At 43.8% G+C, this 23,765-nt stretch overlaps 1 protein-coding gene across 1 annotated transcript in view; it reads left to right on the top strand.

Annotated features, from left to right (window-relative positions):
• LOC107377153 (solute carrier family 12 member 3) overlaps positions 1-22,156 on the top strand; it is a 33,888-nt gene extending 11,732 nt beyond the window's left edge. Inside the window, exons 9-20 of the mRNA XM_015946591.3 lie at positions 2,844-2,943; positions 3,140-3,251; positions 3,396-3,521; positions 4,499-4,605; positions 4,773-4,855; positions 4,941-5,009; positions 12,436-12,540; positions 12,635-12,746; positions 16,620-16,706; positions 20,933-21,068; positions 21,168-21,235; positions 21,370-22,156. Coding sequence (XP_015802077.3) covers positions 2,844-2,943; positions 3,140-3,251; positions 3,396-3,521; positions 4,499-4,605; positions 4,773-4,855; positions 4,941-5,009; positions 12,436-12,540; positions 12,635-12,746; positions 16,620-16,706; positions 20,933-21,068; positions 21,168-21,235; positions 21,370-21,508 — 1,244 coding nt within the window. The 3' untranslated portion in view covers positions 21,509-22,156. The remainder of the gene's footprint in view (positions 1-2,843; positions 2,944-3,139; positions 3,252-3,395; positions 3,522-4,498; positions 4,606-4,772; positions 4,856-4,940; positions 5,010-12,435; positions 12,541-12,634; positions 12,747-16,619; positions 16,707-20,932; positions 21,069-21,167; positions 21,236-21,369) is intronic.
• The last annotated feature ends 1,609 nt before the right edge of the window (positions 22,157-23,765 follow it).

The following is a 23,765-nucleotide window of genomic DNA, read 5'->3' as shown; positions in this document are numbered from 1 at the left end:
GTTCCACACTTTTAACAAGGTCAGATGGGCCACAGGTGCGTTATTATTTTTTCCATTCGTCCATCCAGCCGCGAGGTCAGCAGCATAAGTCGAGAGGCCCAGACTTCCCTCTCCCAGCCACTTGGGTCAGCTCTTCCGGGGGAATCAGAAGACATTCCCTAACCAGGTGAAAGACAAAGTCCCTCCAACGTGTCCTGGGTCTCCCTTTAGACCTCCTTCTGGTTAGACATGCCCAGAAAATCTCACCAGTGAGGCATCCTATTCAGATGCCCGAGCCACGTCAACTGGCTCCCCTTGATGTGAAGGAGCAGCAGGTCTACTCCGAGCCCCTATCTTTAAGAGAGAGCCCAGCCACCCTGCGGTGAAAACAAATTTTGGCCGCTTGTATTTGCAATATCCTTCTTTCGGTCACTACCCAAAGCTCGTGACCATAGGTAAGGGTAGGAACATAGATCGACCGGTAAATCTAGAGCTTCGTCTTCTGACTCAGCTCTCTCTCCACCAAGACAGACCGGTACAACGCCCGCATCACTGCAGATGCAGCACCAATCCACCTATCGAACTCGTGCTCCAGCCTTCCCTCACTCATGAACAAGACCCCAAGATACTTAAACTCCTCCACCTGGGGCAGGACCTCATCCCTGACCCAGAGAAGGCATTCTACCCTTTACCGAATCAAGACCATGGTCTAAGATTTAGAGGAGCTGATTCTCATCCCAGCTGCTTCACACTCAACTGTGAACCACTCCAGTGAATGCCAAAGATCACACTCTAATGAAGCCAACAGGACCACATCATCTGCAAAAAGCAGAGACTTCATCCTTAGGCCACCAAAACAGATCCGCTCCACACCTTGGCTGTGCCTAGAAATCCTGTCCATAAAGGTTATGAACAGAATCGGTGACAAAGAGCAGCCTTGGCAGAGTCCAACTCTCACTGGGAATGAGCCCGACTTACTGCCGGCAACACGAACCAAGCTCTGACACCGGTCATTTAAGGACCTAACAGCCGTATCAGAGGGCCTGGTACTCCATACTCCCGGAGTACCCCCACAGGGCCCCCCAAGGGACGCGGTTTACCCTGGTGAACGAGAGGGTAGCCTCTCACTTGCATGTGGGGATATGGGTCCTGTTGTTTGTGCTTATGTACCAAACTGCAGTTAAGAATACTCACCCTTTTTGGAGACCTTGGAGGGGGTACTAGAGAGTGCCCCTTCCGGCACCTGGATACCTTAGGCCGCAGCTCAATAATCAGCTTTGTTGTAATTTCATCTGATCTGCAGCCTCATGTGTTGACACTCAGGTGAAGAGAGGGGCAGAGCTGTCAGCGGACCACTACCTGGTGGTGGGTTGGCTCCGATGGTGGGGGACGATGCCGATCAGACCTTGCAGGCCTAAATGTATTGTGAGTGTCTGCTGGGAATGTCAGGCCGAGTCTCCTGTCAGAAGGAGCTATAATTCCCACTTCCAACAGTGTTAGGGATTTTATCAGTATATTTGATCAATAAACCCATTTCCTTCAGCTAGAGAGAGAAAAGGAGAAATTAGGCAGACATACAACCAAATCATGATTTGTGGCAAGTGCACAGGGCAAATGCCCCGAACATCTGGTCACAGAGTTTATCTATACAAAGAGATAAGAAAGGAGTGGGAGTGGATGATGTGTGAGAGAGAGAGTGAGTGTGTGTGTGCGCGTGCGTGCATGTGTGTGTGTGTGTGAGTGTGTGTGAATGATTTCAGGACATTCAGTTAATAGATTTGTTAATAGGACTAAAGTAATGAAATATAAAATTTACATAACAGACAGAACTTCCAAAATGTTCCAGGGGAGGCAGGGCACACTGAGTCTGAATGGGCCCTGCTCTATGCCTCCTTTGTTGAGGCGGCCGACCAGAGACCGCAGGGTCATCGGTGCCTGTCGTGACGGCAACCCCCAAACCCGCTGGTGGACAACGGTGGTTAGTGATGCTGTCAAGCTGAAGAAAGAGTCCTATCAGGTCTTTTTGGCTCATGGATCTCCAGAGGCAGCTGATAGGTACCGGCAGTCTAAATGGAATGTGGCTCGGGCGATCACGGAGGTAAAAAAAAACTCAGGCGTGGGAGGTGTTCGGAGAAACCGTGGAATGAGACTTCAGTACGGCTTTGAGGAGATTCTGGTCCACCATCTGGCACTTCAGGAGGGGAAACCAACACTTTTTATAGTGGGGACGGTTTGCTGCTGACCTCTACTCAGGACATTGTGGATCGGTGGGCAGAATACTTTGGAGGCCTCCTCAATCCCACCGGCATGTCTTTCAATGAGGAAGCAGAGTCTGGGGACTTTGGGTAGGGCTTTCCAATCTCTGGTGCTGAGGTCACTGAGGTGGTCAAAAAGCCCCTCGGTGGCAAGGCTCCGGGGGTGGAAGAGATCCGGCCAGAGTTCCTTAAGGCTCTGGATTTTGTAGGGCTGTGTTGGCTGAAGTGGCTCTGCAAACTCATGGACATTGGGGTCAGTTCCTCTGGATTGGCAGACTGGGTGGTGGTTCCCTTATTTGTAGTGTTCCAATTACAGGGGGATCACACTCCTGAGCCTTCCTGGTAAGGTCTATTCAGGGGTTTTGGAGAGGAGGGTCTGTGGGATTTTCGAACCCTTGGATTCTGGAGGATCAGTGTGGTTTTTGTCCTGGCGGTGGAACACTAGTGTGTTCTATATACCCTTAGGGCGGTCCTGGAGGGTGCGTGAGAGTTTGCCCAACCAATGAATTAGATAAGCCACCAAATAGTTATAACATTTTGTTGCAAGGCTTGTGTACCAGTGTGCATATAAAAGCTGTTTATTACATTTGTCTTTGGTTTGTCTCATAGAGGTAAATTGGGGTTCATCAATCCAAGCAGAATCATACAACATGGCCTTGTCATACTCTGTCTCACTCACTAGTGTGGAGGATCATGTCAAGAATTTCAGGTAAGACCCGTAAAATCTTCATCATACGGTGCATTGATTATCCTAAAATTAAACTCCACAGATGTAGTTTTTGTGTCTGACTTGGAAAATATCTGAATTAATTGGATCATTTTTTCAGTATAGCCAATCTCGCTTGAGAAGATTCAAACCGCTGACCCTTGTGACTGCTTTCTGGTGTGTTCTAATTACTTTTTAGGCCACAGTGTCTTGTCATGACTGGGCCCCCAAAACGACGACCTGCACTGGTGGACTTTGTTTCCTCCTTCACTAAACATGTTAGCCTGATGGTCTGTGGAGATATTATAATGGTATGAGCTTCAGCCAAAGAAAAGCAGCTTAGTTCATTCAGTGGTGTTGTGTTAAATGTGTTTTACATTACTGGTTATGAAAAACACATTCACCTCAAACATTCATCATCAATTTACTTCATTGTTGAACTTCGACCTTTTCAGGAGGACAGCATTAACCAACTTAGGGATGCTACGCATGTAAACTGGCTGAACAAGAGGAAAGTCCGGTCGTTTTACACTCCTTTTACAGCGAGCAGCCTGCGAGAAGGCACAAAACAGCTGTTGCAGGTACATCCTTTATTTTTACTTGAGGTGTTTTGATTTTTGTGATTTTTAAGCAAGACTCTGGATAGTGGTCTGGAGCTGTTATGTGATTCTCCAGAATGCCAAAGATGGACAGTCCACCACCGAATTGACTTCATACACAAACAATCTCTGGTCAGATGGGTAATCTAGTGAGGTAGAATATCGCTTCAGAGTGAACACACATGGCACAGGAGGAGCATGTAGCGCACCTGCGTCATTTTGCGCAGATTTGCAAGACATTACATTCAACAGCCAGCATGCTTGCTTGTTCTTGAAAATCAGTCCTGGCATCCTTTTGAGCTGAACAGAGCACTCATATCACACCACACAAGGTAGGATTGTCTGATAAGATTAGTTTAAGAGCCATTACAGTGATCACGCACCTGAAAAAGATTGTTGGAAAAGGAGCAGCAGGTTAAAATCTGCATGATTGTCCTGCTGTATGAACTGGGCTTAAGCTGAAAGTTGTTCTTTCGGTCACTACCCAAAGCTCATGACCATAGGTGAGGGTAGGAATGTAGATCAACCGGTAAATCGAGAGCTTTACCTTCTGACTCAGCTCTCTCTTCACCACGACAGACCGGTACAACGCCCGCGTCACTGCAGATGCAGCACCAATCCACCTATCGATCTCACGCTCCAGTTTTCCCTCACTCGTGAACAAGACCCCGAGATACCTAAACTCCTCCACTTGGGGCAGGACCTCATCCACATCACACACACACACACACACACACACACACACACACACACACACACACACACACACACACATATATATATATGAATTTGTCAAAGTCCAGAGAGCAGTGTGCGATTCCCAGGTCCGAACCAACTGTTCTGCATCAACAAATCTCAGAGGTTGTTGGGCTGTTAGTGCGGTAGAACAATCAGTATTACTCAACATAACAATAAAATGTATCTTTGACTTGTTTTTTCTTATTCCATCATGTATTCAGGCAACGGGCCTTGGGAAGCTGAAACCAAACACTCTGGTTCTGGGCTTCAAATCCAACTGGAAAGAGAGTACTCTTGAAAGTATCGATGATTATATCAACACCATTTTGTAAGTTCGACTAACCAAACAAAAGTGGCGTTTGATGCTATGACCTTAAAACATGTTCAGTTCTTAACTATCAAAGATAGACTGAAAAATAAATCAATAATAAACCTCAAAATTCACAAATAACTTCATTTTTAAAATGAGCTCCCCTTATCTCACTTTTTCTTCAGCGACACATTTGACTCCAAGTTCTGTTTGTGTGTCTTGAGAATGATAGATGGTCTGGACGTCGCTGAAGAATTACAATGTGAAGGTTTGATACAAAAATTTGTTTATTCCAATTTGCTCATAAAATATCAAATTTAACTTGGGCTGGATGTGTCACGTTCATCCCGCAGTGAACCGGGGTTTTGAGCCTGATGAACTGGAGGAAATTTCTGTCCAACCAATAGAGGAGGAGAACACAGGTGAGGAATAAAGGTCTCTTCATATTAGAGAGAACCTTAGTCCAGGTCTGCTCTTGGTGCATTTTGTGTGCACGGTGTGGAACAATTTGTAGAACAAAAGAATTGTAGAAGGAGTTTTTCACACACACACACACACACACACACACACACACACACACACACACACACACACACACACACACACACACACACACACACACACACACGCAATAAACCAAGTAGTGTTTCTATAGCTGTGAACACTGTGATCTCCTAGTCAGGGGCGCAGATAGGATTTTCCAACTGGGGGGACAAAGTTCCAATGTACCCGCCCCCAAACACACGCACACACACACACAAACTATTGCAAGCACCTTAACTAGAGCTCAGTGAGTTTGTGTAATTTCATCCAACGGTTTACGTAAAAACTAACTTTTATATACGTGTTTGAAGCCGTTATGCAGCGGAACGCTGGCAACAAAGCTCTGCCTGATCAGCACTATAAATGATAAATGATCTGCACTTGTATAGCGCCTCTCAGAGTTAAGGACTGCAAAGCGCTTTACACTACAGTGTATCATTCATCCATTCACACACTGATGGTGATGAGCTACGATTAGCCACAGCTGCCCTGGGGTGCACTGACAGAGGTGCCCCACTATTTAAATCATTTGAATCATTTGTTATTCTCCCAATCGATTACGAACCAAAACCTCGTGCTTTATGCAAAACATTAAATGATTTTCAGCCTACCAATCTTTACAGAAAACATAAAAGCCCTAAAAAACTGCACATTAAATATAATAAGAAACAATATTCACTTATCACTTAGAGCAGTGGTTCCCATCAGCCTGACCAACAGATGTTCCTTCGTATTTTGACGTTATTTAGAAATTTTCATTTTATTTGGAAAGTTTTAATTTATATAAAAATATATAAATCTCTTTTACAATTTTATATTTTACTTTTTTATGATTATGTGGCACACTTGACTTCCATATTTAACACATCGGCATCTGCCTCTTTTTTACGGCTTTTTTTTAAACATTTTATACACAATTTTACATTTGCTGTGTTTCTACCATCGTTTCTACATCCATCACGTCCCAGAGAAGGTTAAACCAACATCAAACCCAACGTCTGGAGCTTGTAAACTCCACACACCTCTCGTGCAGCACCAGCTGTCTGATGCTGCAGCAGCCTCCATCTTCCCGGCTGGATGAGTGAGTTTCTTCATCAGAGTCAATATTCTGCTTCATAATCAGAGTTAGTCATTACCAGACAAAGTGATCAGTCAGCAAAGACCAGACCTGCCGGCAATTATACGTTTTATCTAATATTTACGCTCTTCGTGCTGCACACGTCTCCTCCTCTCCCTGACTGGGAGCCTCTCGGCGGGAGGCGATTTTCAAACTCTAAAAACTCCCAAACTTTGCTCAGCCTGAAGGTTCCACATCTCCACTATCTTCTGGTGTAAAGTAGTAACTTCATGAGGGATCATGTTTGTAGATGAGACTTGTTAAAGTCAGCAATGATGCTTTGGCACTTATAACGAGTAAGTCCCAACACTGACAACAACATACTGAAACTGGAACCAACACGCATAAACAGACAGATCGGTCCCGCCTACTTACACTGTTGGTCTTTTTTAAATACGCAGCAATCGCTGCTTGCCTTTTCCGCTTCATCCTGCATCCTAGCAGCAACCACTTTGGTGCCTCTGGAGTCGATGTTTGTTTACGTCATGCTGCATTCAATGTAATTGGAAAAAGGATCGGGGTCGATCTGAATCTGGGGGGGACAGATCCCCCCCGTCCCCCACCCTATCTGCGTGCCTGCTCCTAGAAGATGTCCTATTTTATAAGAGATAAACTTTATTGTATTTATCCTAGTGGATCTATAATCAAACGGGTAAACTAGTAGTAGCACTTTCAACGTCAAAGAAAGCAAAAGGTTATTATCAGGAGAGAGAGAATGTATTAGTGGTTAGCAGCCATAGGCGTCATTTTAACCGGGGACGCCGGGGACGTGTCCCCGGCAAAATTTGTGATTGGCAGCTGTGTCCCCCCCACTTTCAAAAAAGCCTGCTGATGAGGATTTCTGTTTTACCAGCTCAGATCTTATACCGGGGGTCGGCAACCTGTTCCCATCAAAGAGCCATTATTACCCGTTTCCCACAGTAAAGAAAACACCGCAGCAGCCGCAGCGTTGTGGGCGGGGCCTACCCTCACACAGCAGAGAGCTGCTCACAACCAGGTGACAGCAGCAGGTACCGGTCGCTCGCATGGGCGTCGCACCCGTGGGGGATTCAACACCCACACTTTTCCAGCTGTTTTGCTCACCTCCACACCAGTCTGGTTTCTTTACGTCGCACTCACTCGGTTTGCCTCATCTTCTTCTTCACTTCCCTCTTCTGACAGCCGATGTCAGGTTTCCAGAGAGCAGGAGAGGGAGGGACGGAGAGCTCGACTGAATTCATAATTTTACATCTTGACATTAGCTGTACAAAGTCTGAGTTTGATAAAGTGAAGAACAACAATTTGCAGAGGTTTATAACAGGCGCGGTGCCAGGTTTTCACATTTGGGTGGGCCACGGTAATTCTGGACGGACCTTAATAAGCAGTGACTTAAGTGAAGCAGGCAGGTCGCGCTAGAAAATGTCGTTTAAAAAGACGTCATAAATGTGTTCCCCCGTCATTTTTATTTGTAAAATATGAAGTAAAAACTCCCAATTTAATTTTCATTCATTTGTCATTAATGTGTAGTCTACACCCGTGCGTTAAGTGGACCATCTTCCAGTAAAAACAAAGCATCCAGCCCATCTCTCCAAATGCGTAAAATGTGCACCACAGCCGTTAGGCGCACCGCGCGCACCGTCAGCTACATCAGCCCAGACAAGAGCAGAGCAACTAGAGAAAGAATACAGGATAATTGTGTCTGGATGTGGATAGAGATTAGATTTTACAGCAGCCTGATCATCATTTAAATAAAACCATCACCTGTCTTCTAGTCCACGCTATCAGCATTATTTTAATTGGTGTGTGTGTGTGTGTGTGTGTGTGTGTGTGTGTGTGTGTGTGTGTGTGTGTGTGTGTGTGTGTGTGTGTGTGTGTGTGTGTGTGTGTGTGTGTGTGTTTCCACTTCAAACACTGGTCTAACCAACCAGACCAGCGTGTCCAGTAACATATTAATGTTACAATTAAACAGTTTCACTTCATGTAGGCTGGGAACGTTTCACCTGCCGTGGCCCGACCGCTTCTGTTCCACATAAACTTTGTGCGTGATCAAATGTCTCTACAGGTGCTTTCTGAGCTGAAGAGGCTATTCTGCCTCAGACTGGATGCGTCATGCGTCTCTATATTAGAGACGGGAAAAAGCGCTGTTCAGCCAAAGTTGAATAATTTCATAAAAAGAACATTTTTCCAAGCTCATCCATGCGCATCAGTGTGCGTCGGGGTAATTCTTTCAAAACAGCCAGCATCCTTGAGTTTATCCATCAAAATACAGTCAAATGGAAATATCTGTAAGCTGCCATTTAACTGTTTTGCCTTCTTGTGAAGATTGTTGCAAAGAGAAACAACTAAACGTGATTAACCCCAGAGCCACGCGCACTGCGCTGTACGTCGTGACTGTAAATGAGGGGAAAACGGTTTAATCGGATCCTTTTCTTTTCAACATGGTTTCATGTAAAGTTTCATTCAGTACAAACTTTAGTTACACCAATCTAACGAGACAGAGCCTGGATTTGTATTCTCAACAGTTTAAACATGTTTAAAACGGAGACATGCGTGACGCGTCTAAAATTCGCACCTGCTCCGCTATTATGGAAATTAAACTAACAAGATGAATAACATGAAATTATTTTAGGCACAGACAACATATCCCACGCGCCTGGTCGCTCGTGTACGTCAAAGTTATCTTTCATAAGAAGATAATCAATAAAACGATTTATATAAAGATGATCCAGAAGTTGTAGCCCGTCTCTTCCGACAATATTTTGATATTTTTCACCCTGTTGGTGGTTTTACTGAGCAGGTGCCACTTTTGTCCTACGTTTCTTTTTAAAACATGTTTAGACTGTTCAGAATACAAATCCAGGCTCTCAGAACCAGAGCGCATGTGAGAAGGTTCCTCCCACTGAAGCGAGTGTTTTCCAAACCCTGTCTCTCAGAGAGACTTGTCACTTAGAAAATGTTCCCTGATTATGAAACTTTGGCTGAATAGCGCTTGTTCCTGTCTCTAATGTGGCGACGCATCCAGGAACCTGTCTGAGGAGAATCCCAGAATCTGACATCCTCTTCAGCTCAGGAAGCGCATATGATTACGCACAAGCGTGACGCGTCAACCCGGTCTCACAGGAAGACCGGGTTGGACCTGTTCAGGTTTACGCAGACAATCTTTACATTTAAAATTGGCTTACAGATGTAAAATTAATGCAGTAAAATATAAAGCATTTTATTTAAATATCCATTCATTATTTTACAAGCACAGAGAGCAGCATCAGATGGATGGAAGAGCCGCATGCGGCTCCAGAGCCGCCGACCCCTGTGCTAGCCAACTTTATTGTCCCCAGCAATTTTTAAACCCCACTCAAGTGTATGGTTATTGTCCCCAGCAATTCTGAAAACAAACTGACGCCCTTGTTAGCAGCAGTGTGCTAGACGATGGCCCCCTCCATGAGGCCACCACAGCTCAGCAGAGCATCGTTGTAGCTTCTTCTGGGGAGAAAAACACTTAGAGAGAAAATAAAGTTAACAGCTGAAATAGCAGGAAATAATACAGTTAAAGAGCAGATTGTAGAAGAAAGCAGTAGAGTGTGGAAAGTGGTCAGTGTGTCCTCCAGTAGTCTAAGCCTATAGCAGCATAACTACAGAGATAACTCTTGGATAACCTAGCCTTTTATGTCGCTTACACATTAGTGTCGGCACGGGCCCATACGGTACCAAACGGCACTGGAATTTGGTTCCACACACAGGTCAGATTTGCGTTTTCGGTGCTGAGGCAACTCTTTTTCTCAGACTTTCTCCCCAGCGGTCAGACTGGGACCGAGGCAACACTACGGACCGACTGGCCGGCTGAAATTATGCCTACCAGGTTTCGTGCATGCGCGATTCATTTTCATGCTGGATGCTGTTGAGTGAACTTCTGTCTGTAACAAGGAGCTGCCTTGTGGGAACGGGAGAAATTAATATGTGTGTGTGTGTGTGTGTGTGTGTGTGTGTGTGTGTGTGTGTGTGTGTGTGTGTGTGTTCGGCACATGATCATGAGGACACACTGCAAATCAATAAAATAACGTGGTTCAGAGTCTCCAGAAGCAACACAGCTCACGTCCGTCTTTTGTTGACTTTATGGAGCGGACTTTCTCGCGCGTATTAAGCGCCGCCCACAGACTCGGGGATTCCTGCATTCCTGAGATGTCCCTCGGATTTATATGTGATCAGTACACTTCCCGTGCCAGCCCAAACTCACGACATCCAGCCCGACCAAACCCCGACCGTGCCCACGCTAACGTGGAAGTGCCATTAGATGGAGGCACGTGGGAGGCAGAACCAGAATCAACTGCCTTGACCGCTGTACACTACTCCTCCCTCAACCCCCCCCCCCCCCCCCCCCATCCAAACCTGGGCTAACATCACTCTGAATTAACAATAAGTTCTTTCAAATACAAAAAAACTTGTAGCCAAGTCTTAAAAGTAGACAAGCTGTCTGCCTTATGGACTAAAGGTTGCAGGGTTGTTCCCCACCAGCTCTGTCGCTGTTGCTGTGTCCTTGATCAAGACGATTAACCAACATTACCTGCTGGTGGTGGTCAGAGGGACTGGCGCTTCCAGTGTATGGCAGACTTGCTTCTGTCAGAGAGCTCCGAGGCAAAGGTGGTTTCAATGTCCGCCACCAACGTAAATGGTCTGTATTTGATATAGCGCCTTCTAGAGTCCTGGAACCCCCCAAGGCGCTTTACAACACAATCAGTCATTCACCCATTCACACACACATTCACACACTGGTGGTGATGAGCTACGACGTAGCCACAGCTGCCCTGGGGCGCACTGACAGAGGCGAGGCTGCCGAGCACTGGCGCCACCGGTCCCTCCGACCACCACCAGCAGGCAACGTGAGTTAAGTGTCTTGCCCAAGGACACAACGACAGCAACAGACTGAGCGGGACTCGAACCTGCAACCTTCCAATTGCGGGGCGAGCACTTAACTCCTGTGCCACCGTCGCCGTGTGAATGTCACGATAAAAACCTACAAATGAAACGACGATAAGAGCAGCTAGAGGAGCTCAGACGTCCGTGAAGGACTCAGAGAAGAAATGCATAATTAACCTATAGGCTTTAATCACACTGTGGCAGGACATTTGGGATTTTAAACTAGGAATTGTGTAAAGATTTAGATCAGTTGGACACAAATAAATAACGTAGGATCTCAGCGGTTCATTATTTTCTTAAGATTTTGATGTCAATAATAATCACGAAATGTCACGATTATCACTCGCCCAATCCCCTGCTTTGACGTCATTTTCCCGCAAAATGTAGTTCTTTGTAGTCCCAGTCTTTCTGCTTTTTCTTGTGCTTTTTCGCAATAATACGTTTAGACAAACACATCCTACACACATCACACACTCACTTCAAACTCCTGACACACACTCACACACCACTTCGAACGTTTTGATGACTCACAGACCCGCCAAACGGCACATCTTCCCTCCACGAAGCAGTTGACGCCATTACAGCGCCAGAGGATGTTTAAGTTTCACTTCCTGTTTCCTCACGTATAAATTCATGCAATATTCATTATTATTGTTATTATTGTCAGTGAGAAAAAAGGAAATCTATATACTACTAAAGAATTAGCTCCAAATATTCAACATTATTATATTAGACTCTTGCTGATTATTATTATTCATGTTTTTGTTAGTTTATATAAATGAGTGTATCTCAGAAACTATTTTATGGAAGCACTTCAAATAAATGTGTGGTTGTTTGAAAGGGTTGTGTGAAACTTTTTTCCAATGACAATTTTGAGGGATAAAGCCGCGGCATTTCTGTATAGTGAAAAATATGTATAAAAACAAAAAAACGATTTTAAATTTCTGTATAGATAATTGCATTTTTTAATAAAATATTTTGTTGCTATGAACCCTTTACATTCATACAATCAAAACTTAGACTGTAAGGGTTGTATTGATGTATAGAAAGTTGAAATACTCCAAAAAATGGCACCACAGAATGTAAAAATGTAAATACAAGTTCTGGCGAACTTGTTCTATGGCGCGTCTTAAAGGGTTAAACAGTCTAAACTCGGCACCGCTTGTGTTGCTGTTCTTGGTGCAGCAGATCATCCCAGAGTGTTTGGATGTGTGCCAGATTAGATCAAAGAGCAGTTTACCAGGGTTGTGAGTGTAAACACACAGCTCATAGGGGATGTCCTTTGCTGGTGTTTGTAGCCGATGACGTGTCTGATGAAGACGACAGTGATCCGATCAGGACGGTGTTTCAAAATAGCCAGGGGAAGAAAACCATTGATGTCTACTGGATAGCAGATGATGGAGGTGAGTCCAAAACACTCCGCATTGCCTCCCTCCATAGACCCTGTTTTCATAACACCCAGTTAACCATATTTTTATTTAATCTGTCTCTGATCAGGTCTGACGTTACTCATACCATACCTGTTCACAAGGAGAAGACGATGGCGCAAATGTAAAGTCAGAGTTTTCATCATGGGACAGGAGGAGACTGTGAAAGAGAGCCGTGATAAGTAGGCCTTTGTTTCCTCAAGAATGTAACCAAATTTTGCTGTTTGACTTTTAAGAAGAAAAAAAAAACCACAGAATGGTAATTTCCCTCTTTATGACATCATAACAGATAACATAAACCTTAGTTCCAAAATAGCATGGCCTTAAAACGTCTGCTGACTCTTAACTGATGCTGAAGGAACTAACAGAACATTTGGGGATTTTAAAAAAATGTTTTTATTGAACCAAGACTAAAGGGAAATTCTCTTCTTTGGTCACAGTATTGATGGGGGGCCAGGTAGCTTGGTGTCATTGTGGGGCTTCAGGACGGGTTGGGGTGGCTCATTGTTGGCTAGCGTGGACCGATATGGGTCTGCAGCTTCAGGAGAGCGTTTCAGTAGCAGTTTGGATTCTCACTTGGCAGGCGGTGTAAATGTGTACTGTCGCGTCAAACCAGAGCTTTTAATTTCTTCAGTTTGGCCTGACACTGTTCAAATCAAGGGACAGACAAAGTCAAAACACACATAATGTTCTATCATTTAAATTAAAGTACAACATATGTGTGATTCAGAATGTAAGGCAAAGTGGACAGAAAATAACTTTAGAGGCCAGTTCACTTACATGAATTGTTTCTCTGTTCTGGGGACTCATGAGCCGACTGGAAGGGTAGGAGGCTAACCCCTACTGCTTCCAATAGAATCCATTATAGTCTACAGAGCATCACAAACCAGCCTCAAAGCGACAATTTTCTGATGCGTCCCAGAGGCTGAAGATAGGATCAGGTTCTACTTTTTCTGTGAGCTGCTTCTGGGACACATCAATGGCCACAGTTAACATAGGGCTAGACAGGAAACCACACAAGGTTTCAGTGTAAAATCCTTGGTTATCTTCAAAATAAAAGTATTGCAGGATGATATTTCATATAAATGAAACTTAGGTGTGACCTAATGGCTTATTTACTCACAGCATTGTTCCAGAAGTGCAGTGGTGTGTTTTCGATGGCTTTAATCCTGGTGGTGGATAGGAACAACACCATATATGACATCATACAGCAATATCAAATGTGGTTTAATGGCAGATTGCATAAACACACCGTAACCTTTGAAGTCTTGAGGGATTTTGTGATCTCGTGAGTCGAGCGAGGAGCACAGCAGAGAAGCCGCTTCGCTCTTGAGACTCTCCCGGTGTGCACTTGAGCGCTGCCGTTCCGCGCCGCTTTTGCTTCCAGTGTGCATCAGGCGTTAGGATGCCTATCCTCTTTAACATTGCAAACCAAATCACCAGAAAAGTGCAAAATAATTCAGCATTTTTCAACATGGACTTAATTAATTGGTCATTCAACACGATTGATACGATTTTTTCTACAATGAGGACGGAGGAGGGGGCTCACGCTTGTCCTCAGGGGACACATGCAGCGGGATACATGTTCGATTCCTGGAAAAAGTGGAATGTCATCTGTCTCTCTCAGCTGTCCATTGAGGACGTCGAAGATATGTGGATATTTGGCCTGATGATCGTTGGATTTCTTCTGATTGGAGTGGGAGGATATCTGGCTTTCCGTAAAATTAGGATGACGGGAGCGATTGGAGGGCGACCCGCAACCATGGACGGCACCGTCCGTGTGGATACCTCACAGACTGGGACGTTGCTCGAGGTGAATCGCAAGCTAGACAATGTCTTAGCTGCGTTACCGGTGTTAGCTCGCAGGATTGATAACATCTTGGAAAGGGTCACCGGACGGTGTGGAGATGTTTAATCACTGAATTGGCTTCACTGGAGGATTGGAATGATCAATACAGGCTTAAGGCAGAGAGGAAAAATTATCTCTGTCTGACCCAAACAAAGTTTCTGTTATCGAATCTGACGCCATAAGCAGCCTTGGAGTTGCATGCAAAACCCCCACGCTGGAAGGAATGCAGACAAACGCTGTGAATCTCTATCCACCCACCCCCCCGCCTTCAGATTGAGGTCTCCACCGAGGTCACCAAGCTGAAGGACTCACTGCTCTCTGTGCTTCCCCATGACCTCCCTCCCACCTGCGGAGCCAGCTGGTTGAGCGCCACACAGGCCGCCCCTGCTGAGGAACCAGGATCCCAGCCCCTCCCCCTACCTACCGGGTCTCATGTTGTGAACTGTGACGTTTGTTGCTTACATGTCGGGTGTTTTTTTTTTTTTTGCATTGGAGTGCTACACCCTGCTGGTGTAACCCTGTTAATGCCTTTTTTCTCCCTCCCTGAACTTCCTACCTGGTAAGCCAGACTAAATAAATGTATTATTTAGTCTGGCCATGCTCCATTGACGGCTCTCGGTTGTGGGGCGGGTTCTACCGTTGTCTTTCAAATGATCTCTGCATTCCACTGGACAATGAATGTGACATACTCTTGTTTCACTCTGTTGCATCATCCCACCCACCAGGCATATAGAGTGCCCCGATTGGCCCACAAAGCGGATAAAGCTCTGTGATTTGTTCACTAAGCAGATAGAGCACTATGATTGGCCCACCATTATGGACCAATCACAGCTCTTTATGTGTTTGAAACCCCTCTAGAGAGCTGTGATTGGCTAGCCAGAGTCCTGGTAGGAGCTGCTGAGGTTCCAATGGAGCGTGCCTAGACCATTCTTTGCAGAGCAAGAATTTGGTCTAGTTCACTAGGCTATGAACTTCCCTCATGTAACACCCTTTTCATCTATCTATTAAGGTAGCGCGACTCATGTTGCGAATGACCGCAGTCACCAATTCTTATGTGTCTTACCCACGTATGTCTGATCTTTGAATTGTGTGTGCTGAAACTGAATTTCTTTTCTCTGTATGTCCTGCACATGTGGTAGAAGATGACAATAAATGACTTTGAATCTTTGAAATAATTATTAAATTATTAAACCTGACTTACAGCATCATCAGTGCTGCATCCACTCTGGCTGTAGAACAAATGTATACACCTACAGGAATATCTAGTGTACTGCGCTTTAGAGGGCACTTGTCCACACCCCCCCCCCCACACACACACACACACAGACACACACTTTTTGTCCCCTGCACCTTTTACCTTCCAAAAACATTATTATGCTACATTAATATGAGAAAGGAGAAAATAAAATTATGAGCTCATCTATTGGCTCGGCTGATACTTGCTTATGTACGATTGGCCGTTCTTGCCACCTGTGTACTTGACAGTCCTGCATTCCTGACATTGCATAAAAGAGACTCTAGGCTGTGGTTTTATACATTGTTTGCACACTTACTATAAGGACCCCCCCCCCTCAGCCAGCTGTGTCCTCCCCACTTCTAAAGTCAAGACTACGTCCATGTTTAGAGCAGTATGTGGGACCAGTGTGTGCTTGTTGCTGAACCACAAGGAGACTGTTGGTGTCGCAGAGACCTTTTCTTTCTCCTGTAATTACGTGGCACCGATGCAATCTCAGACTTTTTTAAAGGATACCATTGAGGAATTAGGTTGCAAGTGCAAAACTAACTGAAAAACTGTACACTGTAAAAAAATAAATTATGAGTTTCAAAATGACAAAAATGGCTATGACCAAGTTCATTGGGAGATATTAATATTAACAAGTTATCAGATTTATTGGCGAGATATTTTACATCTGTAAGGTGCTATATAAATAAAAATTGAATAGAGTTTGAGATTAAGGTAAACATATATGTTAAACTCTCGGACTCACCAATAACTTAGATTCCATGATTTTAAATTTCTACTTTTATTTTCAGTTGTTTCATTATGAAAATCTATACATCTCTTTATTTACCTAATAACTTTTGTTAAAAAAAATAACACTCCTTAATTTATTTTCTACTTTTATGTAATCTTTGGAATCACGTGTGGTGGATGAGTGACGCAGCGATGATCAGATACTGAACTTCTGGCTTTTGTGTATTTTAGTATCATTGTTCTGCTGAAAAGGTTCCGACTGGATGTTCATGATGTCATCGTCATGACTGACATGGACAGATGCCCTCTTCCTAAAAGGTAAGTATGGGACACTTTGGTTCTTTTTCAAAGTCACAGCTCACACAGAAACTTTTGAAATTTTTCTAAACTGTTTAATAAAATTAAACATTTTGACACAAACATTTGAAATTGCTAAGTTTACATCAAGTAACACATTTACTGAACTATTGTAAAGGTTTTGCTTTTTAAATATAATATCAGAGTTTTTATTGATGCTTTGTTACGTAGCAGCTATGCTGCAGTGCTAATGCTAGCCTCTATGTCTGCAGAAACTGCACGCAGACATTGGTTTCTGTTGTGTTGACATTAAAGGAGCTTTTTCGTAACTAACAAAATTTGTTCATTCTCGTCGGGAGGCGGCGTGCTGTGCCAGAGCGTCGTTTTCCGACTGCTGCGGGAAAACGGACATTTCACCAAATTCTGACCTTTACCCTCTTTCTATTTAACCTTCCCCTCACCCCATCCTAACCTTAACCTTCTTGCACATGCAAAACTTTGTTTCTAGTTGGAACGTCCCTCTCAAACATGGTTGACGGGAAGTTTAGAATGAGAAACGGGGTTAAGGTTAGGATGGGGGTGAGGGGAAGGTTAAATAGCAAGAGGTTAGAGGTTAAATGTTGGTGAAATGTGCATTTTACCACGGGCGTCGGAAACCAACGCTCTGGCGCAGGGCGTCGCCTCCCGAAGAGTTGGGAGTCCCAATGTGTCGGAAAGACACGCTTCGTCACCCAGTGGCGTTTTTTGACGCTTCGGGTGTGAGAACGTGTTACTACGCGCTCAGCGGGAGGTGGGAGTTAGTCCCACCGATGTCCGTGAGAACTACCGGAAGTCAAGATGAACGGTCCTCTACAAGGACTCGGCTCTCCTTGTCCACTTTGATAGCCAAAACCCATTCAAAAGATTTGATTTGTTCCTGAGCGTCATATCACTAGTTCATTCATTTTGCTCTATCCAGTGAGGTTCCACAAATGTGTTGCCTACCATGGGGCAGAAAAGCAGGATCGTGCAAGTATTTCCTCTTAAAATATGAGGCGCACTTCACCTGCGAGACAAAATATAAAAACAAAAACCAGGAAATTACGTTGCATAATTTTTTAAAGATTATTTTAGCACAATGGTGCAGAAAACAAGCTTTTGGTCAATTACTAAATTTCACTTCACTGTTTTGTAATAAAACCTTGGTTGGAAATGACAGAGGCAAAAGGTCTCCTGTATCAGATTAAATTAAATCAAATCAAACTTTATTTATAAGGCATTCTTCATACAGTTAATGCAGTTAAAAGTGCCTTACAGATTAAAATCACCCCGCATCACATTAATCCACGATGGCGTGTAGTCAGTGTAGTAACCTTTGCTACTGTGGTCCAAGCGCTTTTTAGTTCATTGACTAATTACCGCTGTGCAGTTCTGGACAATTTCTTCATCATTCTCAAGATCATTTGTACCTCACAAGGTGAAAATTTTCAAGGAGCCCCAGGTGAAGAGAGATTGTCAGTGATCTTGTGTTTATCACATTTTCTTATTATTGCGTCAACAGTAAATCTTTTCTCATTAGCTCACCGCAGTCTTATGCAGATGAGCAATCTTATCTCTGGTGTCCTTAGACCACTCCCTGGTCATGCTTTGATTAGCATGGCCTGCTAGACTTGTCCTCTGTTTAATTCTACTTAGAAAATTAGGCCCAATCTCAACACTCGCACTGGCGCCCTTCATTTGCGCGTTCCCGGCCAGGGGTGCGAGTACGTAGAGTGTCCTGATTCTCAAGTGCGGAAGTTGACCACGCCCCCATTGCACTCTTAATTTTCACTTCACCCAAGTCTGCAGCGATGTGAACCTGAGTCAAGGGTATTACCCACAAGTCATTGCTGCAGGAGAAAAGGCTCAAGTTCCTTTTCTGAAAATGTGTAATAGAATTTGTTCATTTTAGGACGATTAGTTGATGATCTGACTGTTTTAGACAAAGCATCAATGACGTTACATTTATTTCAAATAACTGCTTTGTTGTTTGTTTGAAAGTTGTTAATAAAGGTTTTTGAAGAAAGTTTCACAGTGACCAGCATCCCGGCATGCGTTGCGATCAATGACGTAATGCTCCCTGTCTCAATTCGGCAATTATTTGCACACTTGTATACTACCCACTTTCTCCAAGTGCACTTTGCTGAAGACCGCAGGGCACAGTGCGAGTATTGAGATTGGGCCTTAACCCCAAAATTCCACTATCTCCTCTCCGCCCCCGCTTTCCGCTGCCGCTCGCTTCCGAACTCAAATCATACTATACCCGCTCTACAACGGCTCTGCTCCAGTGCAGAGACCTGAGGTGCGCAAACAGGCATGCGCGGGATTTTCGAGATCTTGCGATACAGTCCGAGCAATAAACGCGGAAGTTAGATCCAAACACCCGTTGTGTGGGAGAAGCATCGAAATGAACTGTTTAACCTGCCCATCATTTGTGTTGAGAGATCAGCAGTGTTTGGATCAACAAAGTGTGACTACTTTTATAGTAGAAACTGTATTTATGGCTTATTTTTGTGCATTTAAAGTTCAGCCGCCATTGATAGTTGTTAAAAGTTGTTAAACCTGTGCATATGAAACAAAAAACACTTTTTGTTTATCGATTTATTGTGAAATAACGGAAGTTGTGCTTGCTCCCTTTCCTGTTGGGCGGTTGTGATTTCTGACCATTGACTGCGGAGGTGCTCCGGCGTCCGGCAAAAATAGAATCAGTCCTATTTTTGCTGGATGGCGGAACGGCGGGCGGTGCACTGCGCCGCACGGCCGCAGTAGTGGAACAGCTCTGACTGACTACAACGGGACAGTTTTTGCTGCGGAGTTCGTGCCGGAGCAGAGATAGTGGAATTTTGGGATACGTCTGGTAACTCACAGGCAGCGAGGCACATGGGGTCGGGACTAGCCAGCTCAAAAATAACCAATCAGAAAAAGGCAGAAATGCCGACTGTACCGCGCAATGCTGTAGTTTTTTGTCTGTGGTCAAAAATGCCGTCTGGCGACGGTGCAAACATCTTCTTAGAGAAGAAAGGCTTTTAAAGCTTCCACTTGTGGTTATAAAGACATGTTCGCGTCATTAAGAACAGATGAAAGAGCCACAGCGAACTCCGCTCAGATGCCATGTTTGTTGTTTATGTTCATAAGGAAGCATTGGGCTGGCTGGTCAGGCTAGTCTTTTATACAGATAACAAGTGTGCTATTAACAGTAATAACAACTCCACCCACACGCAACATGCACTGTGTAGGGCACCGAGTGGCCAGGGGGACACCAACTAATTTCATGTATAAAAAAAGACTTCCATGAGATTCTCCTCTCCAAACGTCACAGAGCGGATCTGCTAGCCCCCCATATTCAAGTAAAACTTTGTGTAAAATTTGGCGGTCTAGTGGATAAAGCATTTGCCTTTAACTCTGTTTGCCATGTCCTGACGCTGTTTTGAGTCTCCATGTCACACTAATTATGGGACCTTGTTGTTGTTGACTGGAGGATTTGTTCTCTTTAATTTTGTCATTCTTCCATGGACGGTAATGTGGCTTGAACGGCAGCGTGCACCCCCATAAATTATACATAAAAATGAGCAGCTCGGCTGTGGGAGGTGTGCTATTACTTTTCTAAGAGTTTCAATTTATGATGGCAAAATTACTACCCAAAAACATCAAAAAATGTTCTTTTTGAGTGTGTGCCATGCTAAATATGTATAATTAACCAATTGTTAATATGGCTCAAACTGCAGCGTGCATCATTAGTTGATTATTAGATGGGAGGGCCTCTACAGAAGCTTTTTTACATATGCGTAAACAATATCATGATTGTGGTTTTGTGTACCTTAACATCACCCAAATTTCATTATTTTGGGTCATTCACCCCAACGTCACTCAAATTTAATTATTTGGCTTCTATAGCAGGTGGCCACTATCTTGTGCCAGGTGGCAGGTCCGTTTTTAAAATTTCTTCAAGAATTCTCGAGTTAATTTTCTTCTATTTTAGATACACGTCTTGTCCGTACTACGTTTTAACCCATTGTTGGTAAATTGTTTAAATAAAATGATTTCAATGAGTTTTTGCCAGACTTTATATTCACATATATAGGAAGGCTTGCCAGGCTAAACATGCATTTTACATGTACAAAAATCCAAAGACCTTTGATGCTGCATTCAAAAGGATATTATTTTATAAGTTATAATGGCTCCTCAGCAAACTCCCCTTTTATTTCTTTTTGTTTCTCATTGATTTGCAGCTTAAACAGGTTTGAGGAGAGTGTCATCCCCTTCAGGTTGTTTGATGATCAGCAGGATGGTGCCTCCATCCAGGAACTGAGAAAGAATGCTCCTTGGAAAATATCTGATAAAGAGTTTGAGGCCTTCAAACAAAAGGCTAGTGTCAATTATAAATGCAGCAGGATGACGTTTTTCTAAATATTTATGCATGAAAATATGTTGCTCATGTCTCCCAAATGTGACTTTTCTCTACAGTCTGAAAATAAAGTGAGGCTGAATGAAATCATCCGAAAAAATTCACAACATAGTGCTCTAGTTCTTGTGTGAGTACTTTGTCAGCAATCATCTGAGATTCAGAGGCACTCAATAATAAAATATGAAAAATAACCAAAACGCTACAGTACATATTATTATTGAATCCAATAATGTTGATGTGAATATTATTTTTATCCCACAGGAGCCTCCCAGTTCCACAAAGGGACTGTCCCAGTGCTCTGTACATGGCCTGGCTGGACACCCTGACCTATGGCCTCCACTGCCCTGTGGCGCTAATACGAGGAAACCAACAGAACGTCCTCACGTTATACTGCCAGTAGATGATCGTTTGGAAAGATGGAGAAATATGTAGATGGGACACTCTGAGAGAGGTGCTGGACCACCATATGTTTAATGAAGTCAGCACTGTGTATCTGAAGTAGAACTCTACTTAATGGCATATAAATACATACATACTTGTACACTAGTTGGGAGAGAGCCACTAAAACATCAGTCTGTAGGGTCATAGATTGGATTCAGCTGTTAATTACAAACTTTAAGTGCTGGAAGCTTTCTCTGAATACCTAGAGGTGTAGCAGCGTGCATAATCCCTGGATCGGTTTTATATTATTTATTGATTCTGCTACTGACCACTAAACATCCATACCACTGATTTGAAAAGGACATGTGTCATCTGAACATCTACTCTTTGATTTGGTGTTGAGTGCTTTAGATAACATTTAAGAAATCAGTGCCTCTTTGAGTGTTCAGCGACTGACATGTTCTCATCGCGATGGCTGCACCCATTGCTGATTCATTTTCAGTGACAGCTTAGGACCATCACAGCCCTAACACAAAGACTTTTGCATCTCTGAAATTCAGTGTGATCCATCTATGAAGTTCCTCTAGCTGTCGTACTGTTGACCTGTTGTTGATGACAGTCTGTTTTATCTGCATGTTGGGGATTAAAGTCACCACTAAACTCTTCTATAAATGCGATTGACACTTTTCCTGCTGCTAGTCTCGTGGCAGCCAGCTGGACGATGAAGCTTCTACAGTCATTGTTCTTCTCTAGTGTAATGAGTCGTTTACATCTTATTCATGAACCAAAAAAATGTGAGATTCCATAGAATGATGAAATATCATTCTGATGGATCTTTGAATATTTTAACCAGAAGATCAGAACTTTTTATTGCAGGGATTAACTGACACTTCGTATTAACTCCAAGGAAAGAGAGAGAGTCAAGTTTAAAATAGTTAAGAAATTTATTTCTACACAATTAAAACAAGACTAACTTTAACACTCTGTGTACTGATGGAACTAAGGTGGAGTGAGACGTGATGGATGATGATGGTGTGTGTGTGTGGAATGTTAATATCAGAACCAGCGGATCCGGAGAAGCAGTTAGTTCTGAGTGGGAGTGAATGTTTCGCTCTAAACCTTAGTAGGAGATTTATAACACACATGAAACGCCATCTGTTGGTCTACGTACCCAGGGGGAAGCCTCCATCAGATCCAGGATGTCGAGGTCCTAGTGAACCCTCTTTAGTACCGAAGCCGGTAGAAAAGCAGCGGTGCTGACCAAACTAGTCTTGGAATACTTCCAGGTTGCGACAGGTTATCCCTGGCGTCTCTGAGACCTTTAATATTGGTAATTAACAAGGTTGTTGATTATGTATTTATCAAAATAGTTTTTGTCTTCGCTTGGTAACAGAGGTGAAGCAGTTCAGATGAGCAGAGTGCATGAAAGACCTTGGCCACTATCTCATGTAGATTAGGCTGTCAGAGACTTCATGTCTCTGCTCGAGCAGACGCAGCAGATCATGACCTTTAGGTCATTAACAGGACATTCATGACGCTACATATTCCCCCTTTTCAAGGGCATGGTGGTCCAGGCAGAGACCACCTGACGTTGAACAAACCAGAGGCCAGAACGACTCAGTCGAGAAAGCAGGGTATAATTTCCCAAGCAGAGGTTGAAAGTGGTGAGGAACGAACCACACACCGAAGGACATTCACGGATAATTCCTTTGGAAGCAGTTAAATCAACAGTCAGTAGATCATTAATATATCCACGGGAAGGGAATAATTCAAGCAGCAGCAGAATTTAGTATCTCTTCATGGAGGGAATAATTCAAACTGTAATTTGATCCTTGTAATTGCACTTAGCATAATCCAGAGTAGGAGGACGACGAGCAGGCAACAGATCAGGTCCCAGCGCATGAAGTATCCCAGCAGCCATAGCCGGGATCAATGGACGTCCAGGTCCAACGAGCCGGAACAAGCAGCAGAGTCCGATGACGAATCATAGGGCCACCCCCAGGAATCGAGGAACATCGGCGAAACTCAGCAGAGGAGAGAGAGCACAACACAGAGCACCTCATTGTTGACACAAATGGCGTTTGATGCAAATCAACTAATAAAAAGAAACCTGTCAATGTGTGTACCTGTATGTACTATGTGAAGCAATTATGTGAACAGAGCCCAAGTGAAGAAATGGATGCAATACACTACGTGTACCGGAAAAAGTGGTGTAAAAGAACAAAATAGCAAAACCCTATAATATATGTAAGGGAAAAATAAATCATGCCACTAAG

The sequence above is a fragment of the Nothobranchius furzeri genome, chromosome 14 (assembly GCF_043380555.1).
Source record: "Nothobranchius furzeri strain GRZ-AD chromosome 14, NfurGRZ-RIMD1, whole genome shotgun sequence".
Classification (NCBI taxonomy): domain Eukaryota; kingdom Metazoa; phylum Chordata; class Actinopteri; order Cyprinodontiformes; family Nothobranchiidae; genus Nothobranchius; species Nothobranchius furzeri.
Note: the sequence above shows the minus strand (reverse complement) of the source record. Positions and strands in the feature narration are given on the sequence as shown.